A 24323-nucleotide genomic window follows, 5' to 3' on the forward strand; every position below is an offset into this window, starting at 1 on the left:
GCGTGAGGTAGTATACAACCACTTCCAATAATCCACCGTTTATTTAGCAGATCACTTGATTTGCTCTCTATTATTTATTAATATTTAGAGTCTGTAGTTTGTTTAATTTTGTTAAACATAATTATTTTTCTATTGCGAAAAAAATGTTCGCAAGTTATAGCCGTCGTATGATAGACCTCGAGCACGAACTTTAATCGAGATTACCTTTTTCATTTGCAGAATTTCTTTTCGAAACGATCATTCCGGTCGAATCCTCTGAAGAGGACGAAGAGCGTAACAAAGCTCGAACGACAAAAGCAACGGGGCGCTGGTCTTCGGGGTTGCCGTTCGCACGAGTCTCTGCTATGTGGACAGGCGGTGACCTCAATGGACCTCGCGGCGGTGACGCCGTTGCATCCCAGTCTCCTCGGCAGGCCCCACTGTTTCCAGGTCACACCGAGCACCGGCGGGCCCAAGTATTTCAGCTGCAGAACCGCTCACGAACGGGACCAGTGGTTGCACAGGTATATATTGCCTTTTTATTTATCGCGTCGACTTGACCGTTTCGCCTGGCGATTCGTTTTCGTCATGCGAGAACGATACGCCGATTATCTCGAGTATTCGCCCGCGGTACAGAGTGTGCTAGATTCACCGCGCAGTTTCTCAATCGCAGTATTTGACGAGTATGATATTTGGCTGTGACCGAGTTCAAAGTTAAATATATATTTATCTCGATAGTATTGCAAATAAATCCAGAGTCGAATGAACAGGCAAATTTTTAAAATAAGTAGTCTTGAAAAATAGTTGTGCTATTATAATAATCTTGAAATATATAGAAATCTTCTTAGATTGTTCAAATAAATTTGATTCATTTTATTTTGTGTGCAATCAAATCATTTGTGATTTATGAATATATACACTCAAAAAATGATCTTGCAACTTCAACAAAAATTTTCTAGGTGTAAAAAATTAACTGAAACAGATAAATTATTAGCAAATACTGTATTTATGCATATATTTTGCACTTAATCAATTTAAATGACAGAGACAGAATTTATATCCGTGTACTATTAGTGTAATTTAAACAGAAAATTTTTCTGTGATGCCTATCTTTAAGATCTATTGTCAAGGACAATTATATTTGTGATTAATATTTGGCAATGGGATCTACATTTTCTAGAGGTATTGCTATAGAATATTGCTGCTCTAAATTCCATACGTGACAAACAATATTCTAACAGATATAAAAAGTAGCGATAAATTTTAATTGAGACATCCAGAAATCTATCTACATTAGCAAAATATATTTTTGAGCGTATTATATACACACAGAAATGTGAAAACAATATGTTTTGTTATTGTTTGTACAGCTTAAGGAAATCCGTTCAGCCGGATGCAGAACAAACACGCCGAACGGACAATTCTCTACAGATTTGGTTATTAGAGGCGAAGGGCGTGCCCGCGAAGAAGCGATATTTTTGCGAGGTCTGCCTCGATAGTACTTTGTACGCGCGAACGACTGCCAAACTAAAGGCTGATCTGTGCTTCTGGGGCGAGCATTTCGATTTTCATCACTTGCCCTCCGTCAATACGATTCAGGTCAATTTGTACAGGGAGGCGGATAGGAAAAAGAAGAGAGATAAAAATGTTTTAATCGGTAAGCATCCGAGACTCTTGATTTTATCCAGATTTTTTTTCTAATTAAATTCTTTACTACATTGCACATATATTATGTTTGTGCACAAGAAGTTTGTTTGGATTGTATATACATGTAAATAAAAAAAAAATATTAAATGTCCTTTTTTTCTACACTTTATTGATATGTGAAATGAAAAATTATACAATGTGATTTATTTATTATTATTGTAATATAAATAATGTATGTACTTTATATGCACATTTTCCTCTCTAGGTTCTGTCAGTATACCGGTGCACAATGTAACGTCGCGTTATTTGACGGAGAAATGGTACACTGTAATAGGTGACAAAGGACCTCTCAAAGAACCACCCGCATTAAGAGTAAAGTGCCGTTTTCAATCAGTTGACATACTGCCAGTTCAGGTTTATCAAGAATTTCTGGAATATCTGAAGACCGATTACGCGTCGCTATGCGAAAAACTGGAACCCGTCATAGGTGTCAAGGCGAAGGAAGACATCGCAACTGCCTTGGTAGCGGTCATGCAACGAGAGAAAAAGGCACCGCAATTCCTCGCAGATCTCGTCATGATGGATATTCATCGAATAGGTCAGCTTTACTTTATTTATAGAATTAATTAAAATCACGCATAAAAAAATGTTAACATTTTATTATTCAAAGATGTTCTCTTTCCAAGCGCAATTATTGGTTTTAGAGATTCATAATTTTTATTTATTATTTAATCTGTTCAACTTGCTAATTTATCCAATTTATAATTGCTATAATTTGTTTGTCAATATTTCAGATGATGAAAGACTCACATTTCGAGGGAATTCGTTAGCTACAAAGGCAATGGAAGCCTATTTGAAACTGACCGGCGATAGATATTTACAGGAGACTCTGGGAGCTGTTGTGAGAGGCGCGGTCGAAGGCGGCGATTGCGAAGTGGACCCACTCAAGGTCGCTTCCGTTGCCGCGTTGCACAAACAACAGCAGAATCTTCGCAATGCTGTGGAGCTAGCTTGGAGCAGAATATTATCGAGTCATTCTCACTTTCCGCTAGAATTGCGCGAGTGCTTCCGCATCTTCCGCGAACGTCTAGCTGATATGGGCCGAGAAGACATTGCAGATAATCTTATTTCCGCGTCAATCTTTCTAAGATTCCTCTGTCCTGCCATTCTCAGCCCATCTCTCTTTAACATTACGCATGGTGAGTTTTATTGTAAACATAATTGATACATCAATCGATATTAGCACGATTTATTAATTAGCGCGCATATCTTTATGAATAATTAATAACTTTTGCTTTAGAATATCCGAACGAGAAAGCAGCGAGAAATCTTACTCTGGTCGCGAAAACTCTCCAGACGCTTGCAAACTTTACGAGGTTCCAGGGCAAGGAGAACTTCATGGAATTTATGAACGATTTACTCGAACGAGAAGCTCCATCTATGAAAAATTTCTTACAATTAATTAGCGTAAGCATCTCTCTCTTTTTTTTGTGATATTATTTTATTCTATATTTTAATCTTTAATGTATCTCTTTACTCAACAGAGCCCACTGCCAAAAGACGCGCCAGCCAATACTTCGCTCGAGTTTGATGGCTATATAGATTTGGGCAAGCAGTTATCTCTCTTGCATGCTCTCTTACGAGAAAGTATGACAGCGATAGTACCGTCCTCACCGTCGACGTCGCGATTACCCGAAATCCTCGATAGAATCTCATTGGCGTTGGATCAGCCAGGTCCGAGTCCTGTACCCGCCGCACATCGTTATCCGAACCTACAGAATAATATTTTCCGCTACAATGATCCGACGATCGCCAACAGCAACACGAATCTCTCCATCTCGGCCACGTCTACGCTGAGCAACCATAGCACGATAAACGGCACGATCAGGGACAGCAATGAGGTGTTGCAAACCAACACCCTCGGTCACAATAGCTCGCGCAGTCCGAATGTCGCCAGAGCGGCGACTCTGCCACGAAACGCTTATCTGCCGACGAACGGCAAGTTGCAACTACAAATTAGCTCTGAGGATTATCCTCTGGAGCCACCGGCGTTCGTTTCGCGCTCGCCAACGCCAATCACGCGGCAACACAGGCCACTCGGGTCCAATCGTTCTGGGCCAGGTTACAGACTGACAGCCAGCGCGAGCTTGGCGAACGTCAATCACTGCCAGACTCATCCAACAAGTCCCACGCGTTCCGAGAGTCACAACAATCTGAAGGATTCCAACTATAACATCACTGCATCGCCGCAAAATAATCAGTCGAGCAACGGAAGTATTGTTTTGCAACAGCAGCAGCAACATCGACACAACATCGCGCGTCTACAGAATCTCGATATTCACGATCATCGCGAAGATAATTACAATCACAACAATTACAATGTTTCGAGGTCGGCTAGCCGAAATCATTGCCACAAAGAGGAGAATGCCAATCAAACGCAACAGCGCAACTATAATGTATCGAAGACAACGGTGAACGCGAACGTCGTCGTTAATCCACCCACGAATCTCACATTGTCCATCAATCATCATCAGCCCAACAACAATTACAATCCTCCCAAAACAAACAATCATGCCACGTCCGCCAATGGCAACCTCGATGAGCTATCCGATTTACTGAGATATGCGGATGATGAAGTATCGGAATCCAAGTCACAGAAAGGCTCACAGATCTCCATCTCGCAATTAAGTAATGTAGCTTCTTCCGGTTATCAGAGCTTCGCCGCTTATAGTCAGAGCTCCAGTCCGGTAGATCTTAGCAGTAACAACGCGAATGCGCACATTCTCGGTACAGCGCCGCTGGCATTTGCCAATCCTGTTTACCACATGGAGTCGAATCACGCGAGGACGGGTAGACGGGGCAGTAGCAGTTCCGAGGAGAGAGAGGGTAGTGGCGGCGGGGGCGTCGACAGTGTGAGAGGTGTCGATCTGAGTCCATCGCCACCACCCAAGAACAACGTACGAAATCACCAAAGGAACAACCAGAATCAATGGCGGCAGGGTAATCAAACTCACAGAAACAACTCGGAACATGCACAGGACGTTTGCTGCACAAAACTCCGAAGAAGGCTCTCTCTGGACTCCACGCGAGACCTGTCAGACACCAGCGAGGAGGAGAATTGCACCACCAGGAGGAGCAAGTCTCGCAGTCATCGAAGCATCGATCAGGTAAGCTAATGAAAAAAAATACTTGTAATTTATTTTGCGCATTATTTTAACCCGCTTAACTGACCGTGTCAGTGATTAACGATTATTTATCTTTAAATATTCATTTGTATAAACCAAATTGTGAATAACAGATTCTTTAGTTGCTGTAGATCCACTGACTATATATAAACGACTAATTATAGTACTTTTCTGTGATCTCTATTGTTTAACGAATACTTATATATACGAATATTCTTCCTATCTCTCTTGTAACTAATGCGCCACGTGTTTTCTTCGTTTCCAGTACGAAGTGGAAATGTATGAAGTGGAGAGGCTGCAGAATAGCGTAGATCGGCTGCGATTGCGTGCGCGATTAGGTACCACCGACGATGCCGATTTAGATCTCGCGACTGACAACAACATGAAGAGCATCATTTCCAGGTACTTCATCTTCATTTCCGTATACTAGTATCGCTAACCCACTACCGGTTCTTTGCCTGAGTGTGAACCCTGATACCACCGTGATCATTATTATCACTTTCTATGCGTTTTTCACTTCGACATTCGTCATGTTCAGCCGTTCGACCATATCCTCATTTTTCGATTCGTTTCATTTGAAAAATCTTCGTTAAAAAATTCTAAAAAGGTGTCGTAAAATGACACATTTGAATTGACAACATTCAGACTTGATATTACATATAATGGTTTTATAACAAATATCGTTTTACAGAGATTTCGTGATTCATGTCAAATTTTTAATCAATTGTCATCTACAGATTCTGGTTTAAGAGTAATATATAATGCAGTTGCTGCAGATATTGTGAATTGAGAACTGTTTATCTTATTTCGCGTACTATTAAAAACTGAACTTCGTCTAATCGCGGATACCGCTTTTTCTATGTCTAACGAAACTAATGGGGAAACACTCATCCGTATATGAACGGCTACTTTATCGAAATGATGTATGTTTAACTGATTGTGTGTTCCTGTGCATTCTATCCGCTGCATTTGGTATACTCTGGCTTGATCTGGACCTTTGGTGTAAGAGTCAATTATATTTCTTACAAAGCTTTTCTTACATTTTTTACATTTACATGTATTAAATCTTCGTGTTTCCTTCTTTCGGAAAAACACTGCCGCGAGATCGCGTTTTGCCGTTCGAAATTAAACCGAATGAAAACCTGCGTTCACCGATCACGAAATATTAAATTTTATCAATTTTCTCACCGATTGTCGTTCATCGAACACGTCACGAACACACGTTTTAACATGTTCATGCTGCTCATGTGCACGGATATTCTGTGATTTCTGGCAATCACTTGCGTGTCACAAAGAAAGAAATGTTCCTGTCACAAGTCGATGATCATTACGAATTTATTCGAGCTCTTCAACATTTGTGGACATTTCTTTTTTCTCCCTTTCGTTATTTGCATAGCTCGTTGTGACCGTGTTACAGAACAAACACACGGTTGTTTATTCTAGGAAAGCTTCTTATTCTTATATTTCAATTATAATTTTCAAAAAATGTATCAAACTCTGCACCAAACACTCTATTGCTTTTTACAGCTTTGTTTTTATCTATCGATGTTGTTTCATTAACTATGCATTGTGGTGTGCTTGATTCGTTTTCGACTTCGCTGTAACATCTCTCAGAGTTTCGAAAAAAAAAAAGAATTTTATCAATAAACTGAATATCGATTTTAGCTTGAGACAGAGAAAGAAAAAGAGAGAGTTCATAGGCGAAGCTCAATTCTACGTGTGCTTGATTCCTCGACGTTCTTCATTCTTCATTAAAATTCAAAAAATAATTATTCCAGCATTCCCAAACTTTAGTCTTTTAAAGAATAAAGATCGTTTTGAGGAATATATTTCCGAAGAGACGCGCCGTAGTTTTATGTCGACCATCTTTCTCTCTATCTTTACCGTGCAATCACGTTTAATCCCAATATAACGGTCTCATTTTTGCTCGTAGATTAATCTCCGTGGAGGAGGAGCTACGTCGTGAGCAGCAGAAGATGTCGGCGGCGCTGTCGTACAAGCAGCGCGTGATCGACGCGCAGGAACAGCAAATAGCCGCATTGGGTGCCGCGAATTCGCGTCTTATGTCGACCAACGCGAGCCTGCTATCGGCGCTGAGCAAACAACGCTATACCACCAAGTCCCAGACGAGCAGCGAGGCTGCACCACTGCTGCAGAACATTGCCGACATTGGCGAACTCAAAAGCTCGTCGTGCTAAGCGTGTCGTCGTCACGGGAATTGTCGGGAACGAGAAAGAATTTTTAGATCGATAAAACTGTTCTTTAAAGAGCCTCGTGTGCTGCAACTCGTCAAGGATGACGTTCATCTCTTTCTCGAATAATGATTTCTATAAGGTAGTTAAATTTGCAGAATATTAGGGATGTTTCTGAAAGAGAAACTGATCATTGATCAATCTTGCAAATTAATGTGAAAATTTTCATTATTCGAGAAAGGGAAGCTTATTCAAAGAAATGTTATGAGTCTTCCTTAGTTGTGCGATTCGCTGCATGCGTTCTCCGTTTAATTAACACTCCCGACAAAATCTCGCGCTCGAAAACTGTAAACGTGCAGCGTGAGTAGAGAGAGAGAGAGAGAGAGTAGCCCTGATATTGGACCCGGGCTTGCAAAATTCGAGAATGTGTGAAGCATCAGAACCGAGAAACGCAATACAAAAGAGAAAGACGTGCAAAAAAAAACAGAGGCTACTTAGTGAATAGGCAGACCAAGTAGAGAATTTTCGTCGAGTTTATATAATGTGACATAGCGTTAGGCTAAGTTTATTTGTACGCAAGTAAAAGAAAATCCGCGACTCGTCCGAGAACTTGAGATCATGGAAATTGCCCCGCGAAACGACGATGGACGCATCCAGCGCTGACCAGTGAAAAAAATATCGCGTCCGTTAGTCTCCTTTTCATGGCAACTTTGCTTCGTTCGGCAAGAACGAAACGAAAGTGGCCACGAGACGAATTATAATTTAAAAAAAAAATCAAAAATCTTCGATTTAACAGCGAAAAGCTATTGCTTCATTGATCAATACGAATTGTTTATATAATTAGATTTATTTTTAATTAACAACCACACAAAAAATAGAAGTTGACAAAAATTAACTTCATTGATATGAATGTAAAGTAGTATAATAGAATCTAAAAAAAGATATTTAAGTATATAAAGCTTTTTGCTCATTACTTATCGAAAATATATAAAGAATTATAAATCCTATTTTATTTTGATCACGAATTACATGCCGACAGTTTGTACTGGTTACGCAACGAAAGATTGATGTCCAATTCCAATTGGGTTATCCAATTAAGGATTATCTCGTCCGGCAGCGGGTACTTGGACAGCACACGAAGAAGTCCCGATCGACGAATTGCGCATTCGTTTCCCTTGTTTCTATCATATCATATTTATCTACATGCACAGTCACATGCACCGTAATAGTTATAGCATGATACGCGAGGATTATAATATCAACGTTCGCGACCACACCACGATATAGAAGCAGCATTTTCGAGCACCGGATCGTATACTGCAAGTATAGGTGTGTATATTTTTCTAGTTTATCTTCTGAGTGAATAGTCTCTTTCGATCGTAAAATGCAATTCCCATTCTTACACGCGATTTTCGATCATCGAAGCCTGCGTTACGGGTCAAGACGAATCTAGCCGAAAATATAAAATAGTTCGCGCGATTCATTTTTTTAAAATACCCTCGAGCGAGAAACGGAAGAAGCTTCCGCGACCAAAAAAAAAGAAAAAAAGGGAGAATCCGTCGAGCGACAGCTCGACGAATAGACTTCCAAAGCGACGTTTTCGCGCGCGCGTGTCTTCGAATTTTCTATCTCGACGAGCCGCGAGTAAACTTTTACCTTAATTCAGCACGTGACCCTTTACTCTAAGCGACGATATTTATTTAGTAATGTCTACCAAAGATGAAGAATTTCACATTGTAAAGAGAGTATCGAGATGTATCGATTTATGTAAGATATTCTGATTTCTTGTTTTTTCTTTTTTTTTTTTTACCGTTCCCGGTGATGAAATAATTAATCGCTACGCATGAAAACGACGCAGTCGGGAGCGATATTCGAGCGAAAAGCGATGGACGAAATTCGAAAATCATTGTTCTTGCTTCCGCCATCGCGGTCGATAGTTTTGAAGATTTTTGCACATCGGAGATTCCCGAGCCGCGCGAAGATCGCCCAATTTTTCTGCGCCCAAGCAACGTAAAACGCATGACAATTAATTAATTAAATAATTAATTAATTAGATTTTTAAGGTTTCGCTCGTTCGCAAAGCGTTAATGTGTTACGTTTTACATCATAATAACAATTATTATTGTAGCCATTGTCGTACAACATGTGCGTAAAAGATTTGAGTGAGAAAGCGAGCGAAAGAGCGGGAGAGAAAGAGAGAATGCGAGATTATAAGAATAAGTTCATGGAGAGGAGTGAGAAAAAAGATTATAATCTGTCTAATCTCGTTAAGATAAAAAAAAGTATTATCTCGTCGACTTTGTATCATAGCGTTATTCTCGCGTTTATCCGAGCGTTTGAGTTTGAGTTTCTTGCCTCACGCCGATTATTTTTGTATAGAGATTGTCCTCTTTCATCTTCTTCTATTCTCTTATTTCTTTTTGTATTTTTCCTTCTCCCGTTTACTGCGTAAAATCACACACAACTAAATTGAGTTCTGCGCGGGAAACCACTCCTTAGAAGCTTTTTCCTTCCAACTTTCTTACTTTCCTCGACTTGTCGAGCTTGTATGTTATGAAATTAATATATTAACACTATTCCCTTCTTCCTTCTTGTTGGACGATGTAATCGATAAATATCTATTTAAAGAATCACTTAAATAGCGTGTACATTATTAAGTTTTTGGTATATTCGTTTCTGCAATAGACCATCTGTATTTAAACATATAGCGACTATTACACTACATGAACAAATAAATACGATTAAACATATTATAAACGAGCCTGCTTCCTTCATACCCAACTAATGTTATTTAGTCATTAAATAACTTATTTCCAGTAAACGACATGTTAACTTTAGTAATCGAAAAAATAAAGGTTTGTAAACGTATATAAAATAACATTACGAGTTATTATATAATATGATTATCTGCAATAACATCATCTTGTGTGTAGTGACTTTGCGAACAAAAGTTGGTCAACACTCAAAAAGATTTTACTACTTATAAATTTTTAGTAAATATATATTTGTATCTTTTATTTAATGTCTTAATCAATTATAATAAATAATAATAATATTAATAATGTTAATTATTAATTATATTTAATTTATTATCTTTAATATGAAACAAATATAAATATAAATATTAATATTAATCATATTAATTATTAATTATATTTAATTTATGGTCTTTAATATAAAATAAGGAAATGTGAGGTATTTGATATTGCATTTATTTACATTAGTGAATATTGATATTTTTTATGCATTCTCAGAAAACAGGAGATATCAAATAATCATATCCATGATTTAGCATATCTACTTTCAATGATGATAAAACAGTTATGGAGTTGGTTCATATCCGTGCTACATCTACAAATTGTAGATCAGAAATATGGGCTTTTAGATAGATTTATATGAATATGCAATAAACGAACTTTTTTTAATACAATGTACAGAAGATACTTGCAATAAATATTGTTTCTTCTGTTTTATTATTCTTAGAAAAAAATAAAAGCTCTTTTATTATTTATATTAAATAATGCTTTTAATTTTTATAACAAATTTAGTTAAACAAATTTATAATGTAATAAAACAAATTTAGTTATGTACGTTTTTTTTTATTTTTGATATATAATAAATACTATTGTGCTATTTTTACTATTATCCGTATCAAATATATACAAATATTAATTGCGCGCTAATGTATGTATGTATGTATATACGGGTTTAAATGACTTAAAAATAAAAATAAAAATTTTTACTTTGCATTTTATCGATTTGAAAATAATGCTAAAGGATTAATGAAATTGTTACGATTAAAATGAGATCAAACACGATATGAATAATTTTTAATTAATACATCATCAAAATTTTAATCATTATTGTAATTCATCAAAGAGTAAGGAAATAGAATCGTTATATACAGTTATACAGCAAGTTATAAGATTCCTTTGGTTTGGTAAGTACTTTACGCATTACATCGTAATTGCGTTTTACATACACTCTAAATATATCGAATAATGATATCATTCTACTTAAGAAATTTTACGTATTTTAGAATCACTTGACGTACATATTTTAATGTGTCACGTTTTATAGTACGTAGTATAGTGCGTATTTGTTATGACATGAGGAGAGAGAAAGCATATTTCTTCCCAAAACGTCACCGCGTGGAGTAGTGGTGGATATTAGCGCGTGAGCAGCTGTACCGTCCATTCATTGCGACTCCGGCAGGCGTAGCGTACGCACGTGTACTTCCACTCCGGCGCTGACGCCGGTGCGTGGTGCGTGCGTCATGGACTCGCGTTCGGTCACCTGTCACCTCGAAATCGAGCGCGCAGTAAACATTTGCCGTCACGATAATATATACGATATATCATGCTATGCGAAAAACTTAATGCGTTAAAATATAAAGCAATTTCGAACGATAATATTGAACGTATTAAAGCGTATAAATCGCAGTTTTAAAATATATGTACGTATAAAAAAGCGCGTAAATATTTTAATCGCTCTTTTACTCGTTACGATACATATTACGCATTATATTACGCGACAAATCTTAACGTGTTAAAATACGTCTAAAGCGAAATATGAAAATTAAATAATAACTTGACATTCGACCTTGGTGACAGCGTGGTATTGTTTACATTCATCTTCGTCTCGTAATCGCGATTGGGGTCGTGTTTTCGTTCATATAATATCCTGATGTCGAACACGGAGGAAAAATATAAAAATGTAATATTTTTTAAGATAATAAAAATTAATTAAATATAAGTTACATATAAAAAGTTTCCGAATAGGATATGTTACTTATACTGCTCATAAACTGAGCATGATCAACTTTTTTGCAAAAATTCTCCCATTAACTCACAATCAGATGAATTTTTGAATGTATGAAAAGACATGCATTACTAATCGATTACTGATGAATTGCATTACTTATATTTCTCTCTCTCTCTCTCTCTCTCTCTCTCTCTCTTTCTTTGCGAAATATATTCTCCTAATAAATAACTTATTAGGTTAACAGAATTTTCAATGATTTTAAAAGAGGCGTTTTAAACTTTTAAAAAACGATTACAAGATGCGTATTCTTTTTATTCAATTTATATTTTGAAATGTATGTTATAAAACGTGTTTTTTTTTAAAGTAAACTTTAAAAGTACTGTATAATAATACGAAAAACGTTAAGATGAATTATGCAATCGCGTATTTATGTTGTTTTATAACATTTACGGTTTCCTTGCACAAACAATTTAATTATTTTAACATAATAAATTTTTGTGACCTTTCTACATATAATGCCTCGCGCGTTTAATGAATTAATTATACAGATTATCTTCTTTAAATTATTAGTTTTTAATGATGATATGTTTCTTTCTTTATTTGCTGATATTTATAATCCAAATCTTTTAGATTTCTCGCGCATCTTTTATCTTTTTCGTTATAATGGTAATTCTACATACGCGTAATATTATCACATTGTCAATGGTTTGTAAACATAGTCGTTAATTATACGCAGAGAAGATTTCGTTTTGAATTACATCTTCTACACAAAATTCATGGTAATGGCACTGTAATTAACAAATACAACGACGTAGCTAAAACTCTTAGACAAAAAAAGTTACAGTAAATTCAAAACAACAATTCAAAATAACATAATGTTTTATCGCATCGCATTTTAATATCTGAATATATGTCTGAAGATCAAAATTCAAATCATTTAATGCTTTATATTTGTTAAGAATATATATATATAATAAAAACATTTTTAGGATAAGTAAATATTAAAATATTAAATGGTATTTAATAAATTAACGTTTTTGAAAATAATGATGGAATATAAAGTAATATAATTATCTGTTCTTTTCTCTCTCTTTTTTCTCCGATAGAAAAAGACAAACACACATGTAATATAGAAAGAATTAAATAATAAATAGTTACCATAAAAAAGAAAATTTATTTAATATAGAATGACAAATTTCTATAATACAAAACAGATTGTATTGGAGATTGTATTAAACGAACCGGTTTATCCGTACATTCACAACTGTTTTATCGTCACAGAAAGTGAATGTGGCTATGTAGTTCCAAGTGGATGTAAAATCGATATATGCGATGCTAGTGTACAATGTGGGAAAATAAGCGTTGTATAAAAATACACTTTTATTCTGTAGTATATATAATAGTAATATGATATTAGAATTGTAAATAAAATTGTCTTTTGTAATATTCACTATTATTAATCGTTGAGATATTTTAATCACTTTGAAAATCTATACATGTCATAAGTTTTATATTAATTTAATAGAAAATAAAATTTATTATATACAATTTTTCTCTTATTGCACATTTATTACAAAAATTGCCTTCCTACGATAAGTATGTAAAGTATGTAAAGATAAAACTTGTGTGCTAAACTCGTATGATAAACCTCTTAAAAAGTAAATCAAGAGCGATACTTTTGAATTTAAAAAATTCTAATTTTAAGATTGACAATAAATGTATATGTGTAACAAAATATATTTTATAATATTTTCTTCTCAAATGATTATGTCAGCTGACTTTTTTTGACAGATACAATAGATGGAGCCATAAGTCCATCATAGTGTCCAAATCACGTTAAAACTAACAATTTGGCAAATTTTACGATTTATTAATTAAATTTACTTTATAATTCATAATTTATGCTACAAAACGTTTCATATATAGATCAGTCAATTTTTTATCAGCAATTGTCAATATTTCAAAATCAACCTGTCATTGAACTGAATGAAATATTGTATGTACTTATATGCAATAAATAGTCTCAATTATATTAATCAGATAAATTATATTATTGCAAATAAATAAACTCTCTGAGTAATCGTTAAGAAAATAGATCAAAGTTCCCTCCATTGCTTTAGTTTTCAGCAGCTTTACGGAAAGAATCATGAATGAGCTAATCACATTAGCCATAATGCACGGACGGTTTATCACCGTGCAATCAGCGCCGGCGGTATAGCAATGTAAACAGGCGGTCAGCGAGCGATCATTGCCAATCAATCTAATCGAGATGAGCCTCGATTACACCGGCGACCCTCGAAAAATCAATAATACGTACCCTCTGGCGTGCCAACGCCGACGTTCACGCACGGTATTTCTAAGGTAGCGTGTGTGAATGAACGGAAAATTATTTCTAAAACATACGTTACATACATTTTTTAATCATCTTCTTAGTGCTAAATGTGACTGTCTGGTGCTAAGTTAATGGTCCATTCTTAGCGCGTATTTAATAACTAAATGCAAATGTCTGCTACTTGATAAGATTCTCATCTCTTATTCTTATATCTAGAATAGCACTTGCGATATATTATTTTAAATACAGGAGAATTTGAATATAAAAAGCCCGCAAGAATTTTTAAGGCATATAAATTCATCAGCGAATATGTCGAGTGAAAATATTAACCGCGATCAAATATGCGATTTATTGCGTATGTTATACACGGTAAACATTATCTACGATAAATCTCAACATAATGATTTACCGTTTAAAATTGAAGATATGATATCTACTTTTTTCTGCGAGACAATCTGATTTTAAAAAGATTGACGAGTACTTAATTATTCGCACTCTCCTTTTAATGAAAGATTGCATTAGAAAGATTTTTATCTGGTCGTATAAAGTTCGTAAAAACACACTTTACGATGACATTTACATTATTGAGCGCCATAAACACGTTATCTTCACTCATTGGCTCATTTACATGTACGTCACATAATTGGATTTATGAAATACGTAAATTGTACGAAATTATCAGAAAAAAATAAAAAATACTTACATATTTATGTATGTACGAGGCAGAGCTTATGAGTTTAAGGGAATTCCAAATGGAAATACTTACTGATAATATTCGTAGAGAAACGCAGTTGCAAAATCGATGAAATGCTATTGGCGATGCAACGTGTGCAACATTGTAAAATTATAACGCGCATTCTAAGGTAGACGAGATCTTTAGTCACTGATATCAAGGACTTCTGTGACAGCGTAAGTCGCAGCACTACGATTAATGTATTCGTGTATTTAATTTTAGATACGCGCAACACTGACAATGAGAGAAACAATCGCCATAATATCTAATGCAACTTTATCAGAGAGTGACTATAAAGTAGGAAATTCGCTTTCTTCCTTCTTTCCGACAAGTAAGAGTTTTTCCTCCTTCTTGATTTTTACAAAGTAAAGAGAGAGAAAGAGTTTCATATATATATATATATATATATATATATATATATATATATATATATCTGATTTTTATTATATAACACGTAATTTATAGATATTTTTTACATAAATGGAATATAATAATATTAAAAATATATTGTTAATTAAATAAGTTTCTATAAGGCACAACAATTTTATAACTCTTATACTTAACAACTTACATCATTGAAGTTACATCAATTTCCAATTTTTGATATATTACATCAGTTTTTGGTATTTTCCATCCGTTTTGGTATATTTTTTCGCTTGAAGTTGAATAATTTATGAACAATTCTTATCGAATGTTATCTCAGTTTAGAAATGATTGAAAGAGATTTAAGGGAGTGCCACTGACTTGCACACGATTTTATCGCTCTCCGGCGGGAGCTCGCGTACGAGGAATAATTTCTGCTCCATTTATGAAACATAAGCGCAGGGACTCGAGAGCGATTTCTACTATGGGGATTCTTGCTACGCGCCTCGTTGTAAACCTGTTGAATAAGCACGTCCGTTGTAACGGAAGGCGCGCACGCGCGCATAGCGATACGTGTAAAAATAAATGTCTCGAAATAAAAAATGGCTTACAAGATAATGGAGTTACAAATAGCGAGCGTGTGATTCGTATATCTTGTAATAATAAATACTCAGAATTTAAAAAACAAATTTTCAATTTTTATATGAAGGGCCGAAAATAGTGACAATTAATTAAATATAAAAGAAAAACAACTCTCGATTCATTTGTAAAAAATTATTGTAGAAAATTCTAAAGCAAAATTTCTAGATAAAAAAATATATTTACAGAAATATAGCTTTTTTTAAAACAAATTTAAATAAATTTAGATTTTTTTTTTATCGGAAACTTTCGATTCAAGCATTCTCGGGTCCGTGAGAAAAATGCGCACCCTCGTTCACAGTTACGTATAGTATGTCGAATGTAAACAGAAGTGAACTTGGCAGTGCCGATAATGTAATTCCAAGCGGGGGTCGATGCAGTTCAAACGATTCAAAGAAGAAAAAGTATGCCGCACGAGGGAATACAAAGAGAAAGAGAAGGAAAGAGAAATCGAATGCAGAAAACAAAAAGATGGCAATTCCGAGAGAGACCACTATCACAAATATTAAACAGCATTCATTGATTTGCAATTCAATTGACAATGTCTTTTTGTTTCTCTGCTATTGATCTATTTTTTTATTAAAAAATATTAATAATTTAAAAGATTAAAAAAATGTATGGAAATGGAGGTAAAAAATAAATAATATACATTATAATTGCACAATTTTATTTTTTCATTCTCATCCTTTCAAATCATTCTCAAAGAGAATATTAATATTTTTAAAAATTAAATTTGTAATTAAAAAAAATATTATTTAATTCTCTTTGAGAATGTTTAATATGTGTTTAACATTTATTTAAAAAAAATATAATGTTTCTAATTTTTCAGTATATTTTTATACAATTTTATCACATTATACACATAATATTTTTATAAAATTAATGTTTGATTTATATTTAATAAATATTGTAACATTAACTTGTAACGCTATATATTGTATATATATATATATATATATATATATATATATAAAATATATATGTATACAAAAAAAATTAATAATACTATTTTTTATTTAATTATCTTATTTTTTATTTAAATAACCTTTTATTTCAAATTTTCATAGACTTTTGATACAACTTTGCATGAAGGTAAATATTAAATAAATGTCTATATATATATTTCTCTTCGATTGTTATTCTTTGATTATACGTCATCGCACGCACGATCCATGTGGAGTTGATCTTCCAAAGAGAAAGATGAGAAAGAGTGTGTGAGAGAGAGAGAGGGGGAGAGAAAAAAGGGGGAGACAAGCCTTTTTTTAAATTTTTTTCTGTCCTTTTCATCTCTGCAGCGTTCTACTTGCTCATATTCTAACATACGCCGACATACTATACAATCACACGTACTCGTTAGTACCATCGGTATAGATTTGCACATTTTCCTATAGTGGGATATCTCGAATAGCAATTCTTCGCGTAGTAAATGATAGGAAAATACAGTATCGATGAATATTCCGCATAACTTTGCTGAAATTCATAGATTTTGAGGCAATATGTATAGCTCAATCTTTTATTCTAAGCATATGTAGTTTTCGGATAACTATTGAATCAAAATATATATATATATATAGAGAGAGAGAGAGAAAGAGAGAAATTAAGAAATACGAAGATTATGAATTTACAAAAAATAGAAAATGCATTTCTCTTAAAATTTTTAAAAATATATATTACAACGCTTAGACATAATCTTTGGAATACGAAAATATAAAATTAATTTGATCTCAAAATATAAAAAAGATCTAAAATTTCCAACGATAAAATTATACAAGTTTAAAAATTCTGTAAATTAAAATTTAGTAAACTATCACGTTTTTTAACTCTCTTTCTATTTTTTACTTTATATATAATTTATATAAAATAAATAATTTACATAAATTATATCAAACAAGCATTATATTATGCAGTTCCTTTTACTCTACCGCAAACTCTGTGATGATGAGCTTTTGGCCGCCTTCAAATCTCCTATTTTTAAATAATGCAATGACTATTTTTAAATAATGCAATCTCTTTATTACGCAATGTTCTTTCTGAGTTACAAATCAAACTGCGCCACACGATTATTATTATCCTCAGCTCTCGTAGATGAATACGATGTACTTGCAATTATGCAAATTGCTACTCCACATTGCGGTTAGTTGTATACACACTCTCGCTTGTTTTTGCGAATTCTCGTTAATAGCGATGGAATATCCGTTCTCAATATACTGATTTTTCATTATTATTCGCAATTGCGCTATTATTATACAACGTACTATAAATACCTTTTATATATAATACTGATAATAACACATTGTACACTGTATAATGTTGTCATTTTTCATGGTAATTTGACTAATTGAAAAGTCCTTGTAAGTCCATACATTATATTCATAAAGATTAGTGACAAGAATCTTCAATCACTGATTATAATAATAATAAAATAAATTTTTCATTTATTTTGTTATTCGCTATATTTTTAACATCACTATAAAATATCATTTTAAATAATAAATTGACAAGTATTAATTCTTGCAACGACAAATATGATTTTCTGCTGCATTTCTGTAATCTGTAAGCGTGCCATTCTCTCCTAATCAGTGTCAAGGCATTTACATAGCATTTATTAATCACAACTTCGAACTTCAGACTTTGAAAGCAAAAGCAGCAAAATGCAAAGATAATTTGTACAAGGTTTTAGATTACTTAGATTACTAAGCATTCCCGAAGAAAAATCACACATGCAACTTTGTCCGCTCAAAATTCAATGGACTGTGTTATTCCCAAATTTTAAAATTGCAATAAAAAAGTAGCAATAAATTATTAACATTTTCATAATTATTGCCAAAGAAAAATTTAAAATAAACTTGAAATATTTGTCGATGTATTATTAAAATTTATATCAAAGAGCACATTTTATATAAATAAAGAACGCATCGAAAAATCTCAATGTATCAAGTCGCAAGTCGGAGATCTAATGACGAAGAAATGGCGCTTTACTAACGATCGCTAATTAAATTTGGCTCGTTAATAAAGACAACTACACGCGAGCGAGGCGACGATTTCACGAGCCATAGAAATGGAGCGTGTACGAGCGGTGGTGACTTAAGAAGACACAGTGTAGGGAGATAAGGTACAGCGAAACAAGTGTGATAAGCCGAAATGAGATAGCGTCGTCGCGGCCAGTCGTCGTCGTCGACGATATCTCAAAGTCAATGTCCTATGAAGGACTGGTGCCAGCACTCGAGCGTTCGCATACAATTTTCTGATCGTGTGAGTGTTTCTCTCTTTCTCTCTCTCTCTCTCTCTTTCTCCTTCTCTATCTCTCTTGGGAATAAATAAAGATAGTAAATCTCTCTTTCTTTCTTTTTGTATTCTCCATTTCGTTTTCGCGTCGCTCTCGATACGTGGGTGGCCGAGATCACGAGTATGCACGACATATGCACACAATCGTTAAGAAACGACCGTTGATAAGAGCACTCAACTGGCAGAAGGGAGGCCAAATATATACGACTGACCTTAAACTTCAACCAATGTGTGAAATGTCCCAAATGGGGACGAACCTGATGGGCAAATTATATACAGTAGGGGAACGTGGCGTAGAACGGCACCGGGGTACAATGGTGCAGAGTCGATATCTTTTTACAGAGATGCTACCATGTCATGAAATATGTTGCAATTATTGCTATTATATGTCTCTTTCTGCGTGCTGTTATCAGTAGTCGCAATATTTTTAGTTGAAAGTTGTTATAAATTATTTAATGCACTTGCTGTGCTCTCCGCGACTGAGTTGTAATTCTTCGATATATTTACATAAGGCAAACAATGATAAAATTCTATTTTTTATTACCGTAAATACATTTATGTTTTAAAATGATCTTTTCTTATTAATTTCTTATTAAATACTGTGTCTATGTAAATATTGATTAATTCTAATTTTTTATATGATCCAAAGGAAATAAATATGTTTTGAGGCTTAATGAAATATTAGCCCACAAAATGTTGTACTTTTTATTTTTATACTAGAGAAAGAAAGAGAGTATACATAGATGCTGTCTTTTAAAATTAATACCAAAAATTATTACATTAAAGGATATTTTTCCATGTTTTAAAGAGAAAAATATTTATTATAACAAGAAAATTATTTTTATTTATTAATTTATAGTTATCATTTAAAAATATACAAATCTATATTCTCATGTTCTATATATCATATTATAATATACAACTTTTAAGAAGTTTTAGATATTAATGTTAATGAAATAAACAAGTTTTGGAGGTAGTCCATTATACTCCGCACGAAAAGCATATCACGAAAATCTCTCTTTTACTAATCAATAATCTCGTCTATTTAAACTATTATTTTATAATAAACTTGTGTTTTTTCTTATAGTGGATATGCCAAAGAATATTTTTAGTGAAAAAAAGATCGATTTATTTTTTTTAATATGTTGAAAACTTGCTCAATGCTTACGTTGGCCGTTCTATCCCACGTTTCCCTATAATAAGTTTGTCGAAAAACAATTGTGCGATAATAATTTAACAATGATTTTTATCGCGAAGATCCGATAGCTAATTTTATCTTTGATATTTCTTTATGAATAATAATGTAACATGGCTAAATAAATGTATAAACGTTGAATATAAAAAGGAAGCGCAGTTATGGATCTTCCTAGAAGTTAATATTTAAAAAGAGAATGCTTTGCATATATTTTTCTCTCTTCTGTAAATTGCAATATTTATGAACAATAAACGTTGTTACATAGAAAAAAGAAGAAAAGCGTTTAACCTATATTTGAAATAAAGATTAATATGTCAACAGTACAAATGCAATATTATTTTACAATGATTTGCGATGAGAAAAAGAGAGAGAGAGAGAGAGAGAGAGAGAGAGAGAGAGAGAGAGAGAGAGAGAGAGAGAGAGAGAGAGAGAGAGAGAGAGAGAGAGAGAGAGAGAGAGAATGTGTGTGAGTATATGTGTGTGAAATTATTTCCAATTATTTGTGATATTAAATTTAAATGAAAATACAAATTATATTAAAAACTCACTTATCGATTTTATCATGCAAGTGGCTTATATGCAGCGTTGCTTATTAAATTTATGTTTTGACATTTGTTTTCGATACTTCGTACATATACGCATACATACATACATATTCCCGTAATATACGATAGAGAGAATATTACACAATTGTGTAACAACAACGCATATCAATTTGATAAAGTAACTTTACGCATTCGGCAAAATTCGATATTTCCTCATGAGATATATCAATATTCATTCTATGTGCATTGTATTGATAGAAGGCTAAGGGACAAGTACAAAGGGTTAATATTATATATATTTGAAATCTCTGTTCATATTTGAAGCTCGTTCTTCCACGTTTCTCGCAATTAAACTTTATACACTCAGGCTGCTATATTCAAATTGGAAAATATTTACACAATATTTTTTAAAATACAGAATAGCATATACACACAATATTTATTTTATTCATATATATTTTTCACACACAAATATTCTATATACAAAAAAAATTAATTAATAATGTACATACGCAGCACATATATTTTCAATTTTCTATTGCCATTAAAGTTATTAAAAAATAACAATAAAAATCTTTATTTTTAATATTTTAGTATCACTAATAATAAATATAACGAATTTATTCATTTTTTTTTACAATTGTTACTTTTAAATCAGTATTTAAAATCGACGTATTAAATTACATTTAGTTGAATAAAAAAGATCACTCACGCAATTACGTTTAAATTAAAGAAATATCGCTTGTATCAAGTTTAAAACATGTTAAAAATTGTAAGTACATATTCACAGCGATTATATAATGAGTGCTCCCGATCAATAAGTCGCTAAATGTGGATCATTGTATAGAAAACACGGAGGCGTCCGTTGAATGATATCGACCTTGAGCGACTCAAGAAGAAGCTCCTGAAAGGAAATTCTTAAGTAATTGCCGTCGATCTGATCAATGATTAATTACTTTCCACAGTTTCTCGTATCACGTATTTGTACTCGCACTATGACTCGAATAAATATCACGAGGAATTAACGCCTGTCCATATATAAGTTCCAAATCATTTTAATGATTGATCTCTTTTAATCTATCTTGAATAAATATTTTCTGAATCGAAATAAGCGTAAAATAATTTTTTGTGATTTTACTTCTTCAAAATCTTAATTAAAAATATAAAATAATTAATAATATATAAAATTATTTAATTAAATTAATAATAAAAAGTTTTGACCGCAAAGAAATATTACGGAATATTCAAAGATTGCAATAAACAATGAGCTCCTTGTTATTTATTTTTAAAATAAATCTACTTCGAATTTATTAAAAGATTTCTCATAAAAATTGAAGTTTAACGATTGATTAATGTTTAATTATATATATATATATATATATATATATATATATATATATATATATATATTATAGTATAAATATTTTATGTATTTTCTGTTTATCTCTCTTCCAAAACAATTCTTCTAATTTAAAAAATGAAACGTCTAATCTGTAAAATCTAATCTTTGATTTTTGATCGCAAACACAGTTAATTGCGATAAAAGAATGTTGAACGTCTAGAAGGTAGTTGTAAATATGTTTACATTAATATTGCTTATATGTTTTATATATGTTCAAAGGTTGGAAAAATTCGTTCTTTTGTCACGATAACGAAATTATCGCACTAATCTATCAAGGACACATAACAATGAAAATTTGACCCTGAAGCGAGAACGCCGTCATATATGTACATATATATATATATGTATATGATACATGAGGCATTAATCGAGTAGTTCATTCAAGTTATTCATTATTATTTTTTTATCTCTGCCTTTTTTTCACATTACAGCAATTGAAATCGAAAAAAAAAAGAATGCTTTACACACTTTCTACAAAGTGAGAAAAAGATTGCAGAATGCAAATATTTCGCAAATCGAAGAAATGAAGAATATCGAAAGTTTTAAACTCTGCATTTTTTTCAATTCGCGATAGTCATTATGTAAACACCCTTGGTTTACAAACTGAAACATTGAAGATGGTTCTCTCGTAACGCAGAGTTGGCAAAAAAATATTTCGCATTTCCTTCAATAACACCTGCTACCGTTTGGTCTCTCTAAATTTGTACATATAAATATTTCTCTTGACATTTTTGGATATGTCACATAGAGCGATGTATGATAATTCTCAAAACTATGACAATTAAACGTTTATAAATCTTCATATCTCGCGCCAATAAAATATCTAGGATATTTCATTGGCTCTCGGCAGATTAATCGCTTGTTGAATCGGCTCTCGTGCAAGTCCAAGATCGCCTTGGCTTGGCAGCGCGTTTTCACTCCAAGATCGAAATTCCAACGTACAAGACCGAGTTTCGCGCGGACGAAGGCATTCTACCTCTCTCCTCTCCCCTCCCTCCCTCCCTCCCTCCCTCCCTCCCTCCTCACCGGCATTGGGGGGCATCGAATTTGACCCTGGATCGCACCCCTGTTATCGCCGGAATCGGTCATCACTGACCCTCCCGCTTTCCTCCGCGTAAGCGCCCCCCTCCCCTTCCCACCATCCCTTTACCTCTCCCAGCCGTGCCGAAGGGAAGCCCTCGACGCGCCGAGGCGGAATCAGGAAGAAAGGAGAGAGAGAGAGAGCGTTGCACCGGAGGGTACACTGTTCCAGTGAACCCGGCGGCGTGCGCGCCTCCGGAACGCGCGTCCCCACCCGCGATCGCCCCGGGTGAGCGAGAGGGAAAGGGGAGCAGGGGACGGGGACGGGGACGGGGATGGGGAGGGGGAGGGAGAGGGGCGACGACAGCGGCGGCTTTCCAGCACCCCTTCCTTCAACCCTCTCCCGCCGATCTAGGATGGGGTGCGCGCGTCCACCCCACCATCGCTCTATCCCTTCTACGGTCGACGCGCGCGGATCTACCCCTACGCCGAAACGCAACGTTCGCGCGCGAGACGTCGACGCGGGACGCGGCTCGAGGGCGCCGGCAGTCCGAAGAGCGTCACGACGCCGCTGGGCTTGACGTCTCGATAGTGGGGAACACGGTGGGGGAACACACGGTGGTGGTAGGTGGTAGGAACGGCGATGGTAGGGAGGGCGAGGGAGGGGACGGCGGCGGAGGAGAGCTCGACGACGGCGAGGAGGAGAGGTCGTTGACCCGAGCGGCACAGGCTGCCGGCTGCTAGAGTGCTACGTCGCTCGCGCCGCGCGCGCTCGCCGCTCGCCGCTCGCCGCTCGCCGCTCGCCTGCCTTGCCTCCTCGTCTGTTCCGCGTTTGTCCGTAATCTCGTGTGTGCTCTCTGCGCGCGCGACAACGGCCCGCCGCGCCGCACGGCTCTCTCGCGCTCTCATACACACACTTATCTGCATTTTTATTTTATATATATATATTTATAATTTTGCATTATTAAAAAAAAATATACAGTTATTTATATTTATTATATATATATATATATATATATATATATATATATATAAAAATATA

At 34.5% G+C, this 24323-nt stretch overlaps 1 protein-coding gene and 1 long non-coding RNA gene across 28 annotated transcripts in view; one reads left to right on the plus strand and one right to left on the minus strand.

Annotated features, from left to right (window-relative positions):
- Positions 1-9753, plus strand: part of Raskol (Ras GTPase-activating protein raskol) — a 294929-nt gene extending 285176 nt beyond the window's left edge. For all 21 annotated transcript variants that reach the window (XM_072887913.1, XM_072887916.1, XM_072887909.1 and 18 more), the window contains 8 exons: positions 220-503; positions 1350-1636; positions 1892-2224; positions 2421-2825; positions 2927-3093; positions 3171-4793; positions 5077-5213; positions 6745-9753. In XM_072887913.1, coding sequence (XP_072744014.1) covers positions 220-503; positions 1350-1636; positions 1892-2224; positions 2421-2825; positions 2927-3093; positions 3171-4793; positions 5077-5213; positions 6745-7009 — 3501 coding nt within the window. In that variant the 3' untranslated portion in view covers positions 7010-9753. The remainder of the gene's footprint in view (positions 1-219; positions 504-1349; positions 1637-1891; positions 2225-2420; positions 2826-2926; positions 3094-3170; positions 4794-5076; positions 5214-6744) is intronic.
- Positions 1-24323, minus strand: part of LOC140663643 (uncharacterized) — a 132011-nt gene that overhangs the window by 41758 nt on the left and 65930 nt on the right. For 2 of the 7 annotated variants that reach the window (XR_012046298.1, XR_012046297.1), the window contains exon 4: positions 20765-21763. The exons of the other annotated variants lie outside the window; for them this stretch is intronic. This is a non-coding gene — a long non-coding RNA (uncharacterized lncRNA). Of the gene's footprint in view, positions 1-20764; positions 21764-24323 lie in introns of those variants that run through there. 7 annotated transcript variants of the gene reach the window in all.

This window comes from Anoplolepis gracilipes, chromosome 3 (genome assembly GCF_047496725.1).
Source record: "Anoplolepis gracilipes chromosome 3, ASM4749672v1, whole genome shotgun sequence".
Taxonomy (NCBI): Eukaryota; Metazoa; Arthropoda; class Insecta; order Hymenoptera; family Formicidae; genus Anoplolepis; species Anoplolepis gracilipes.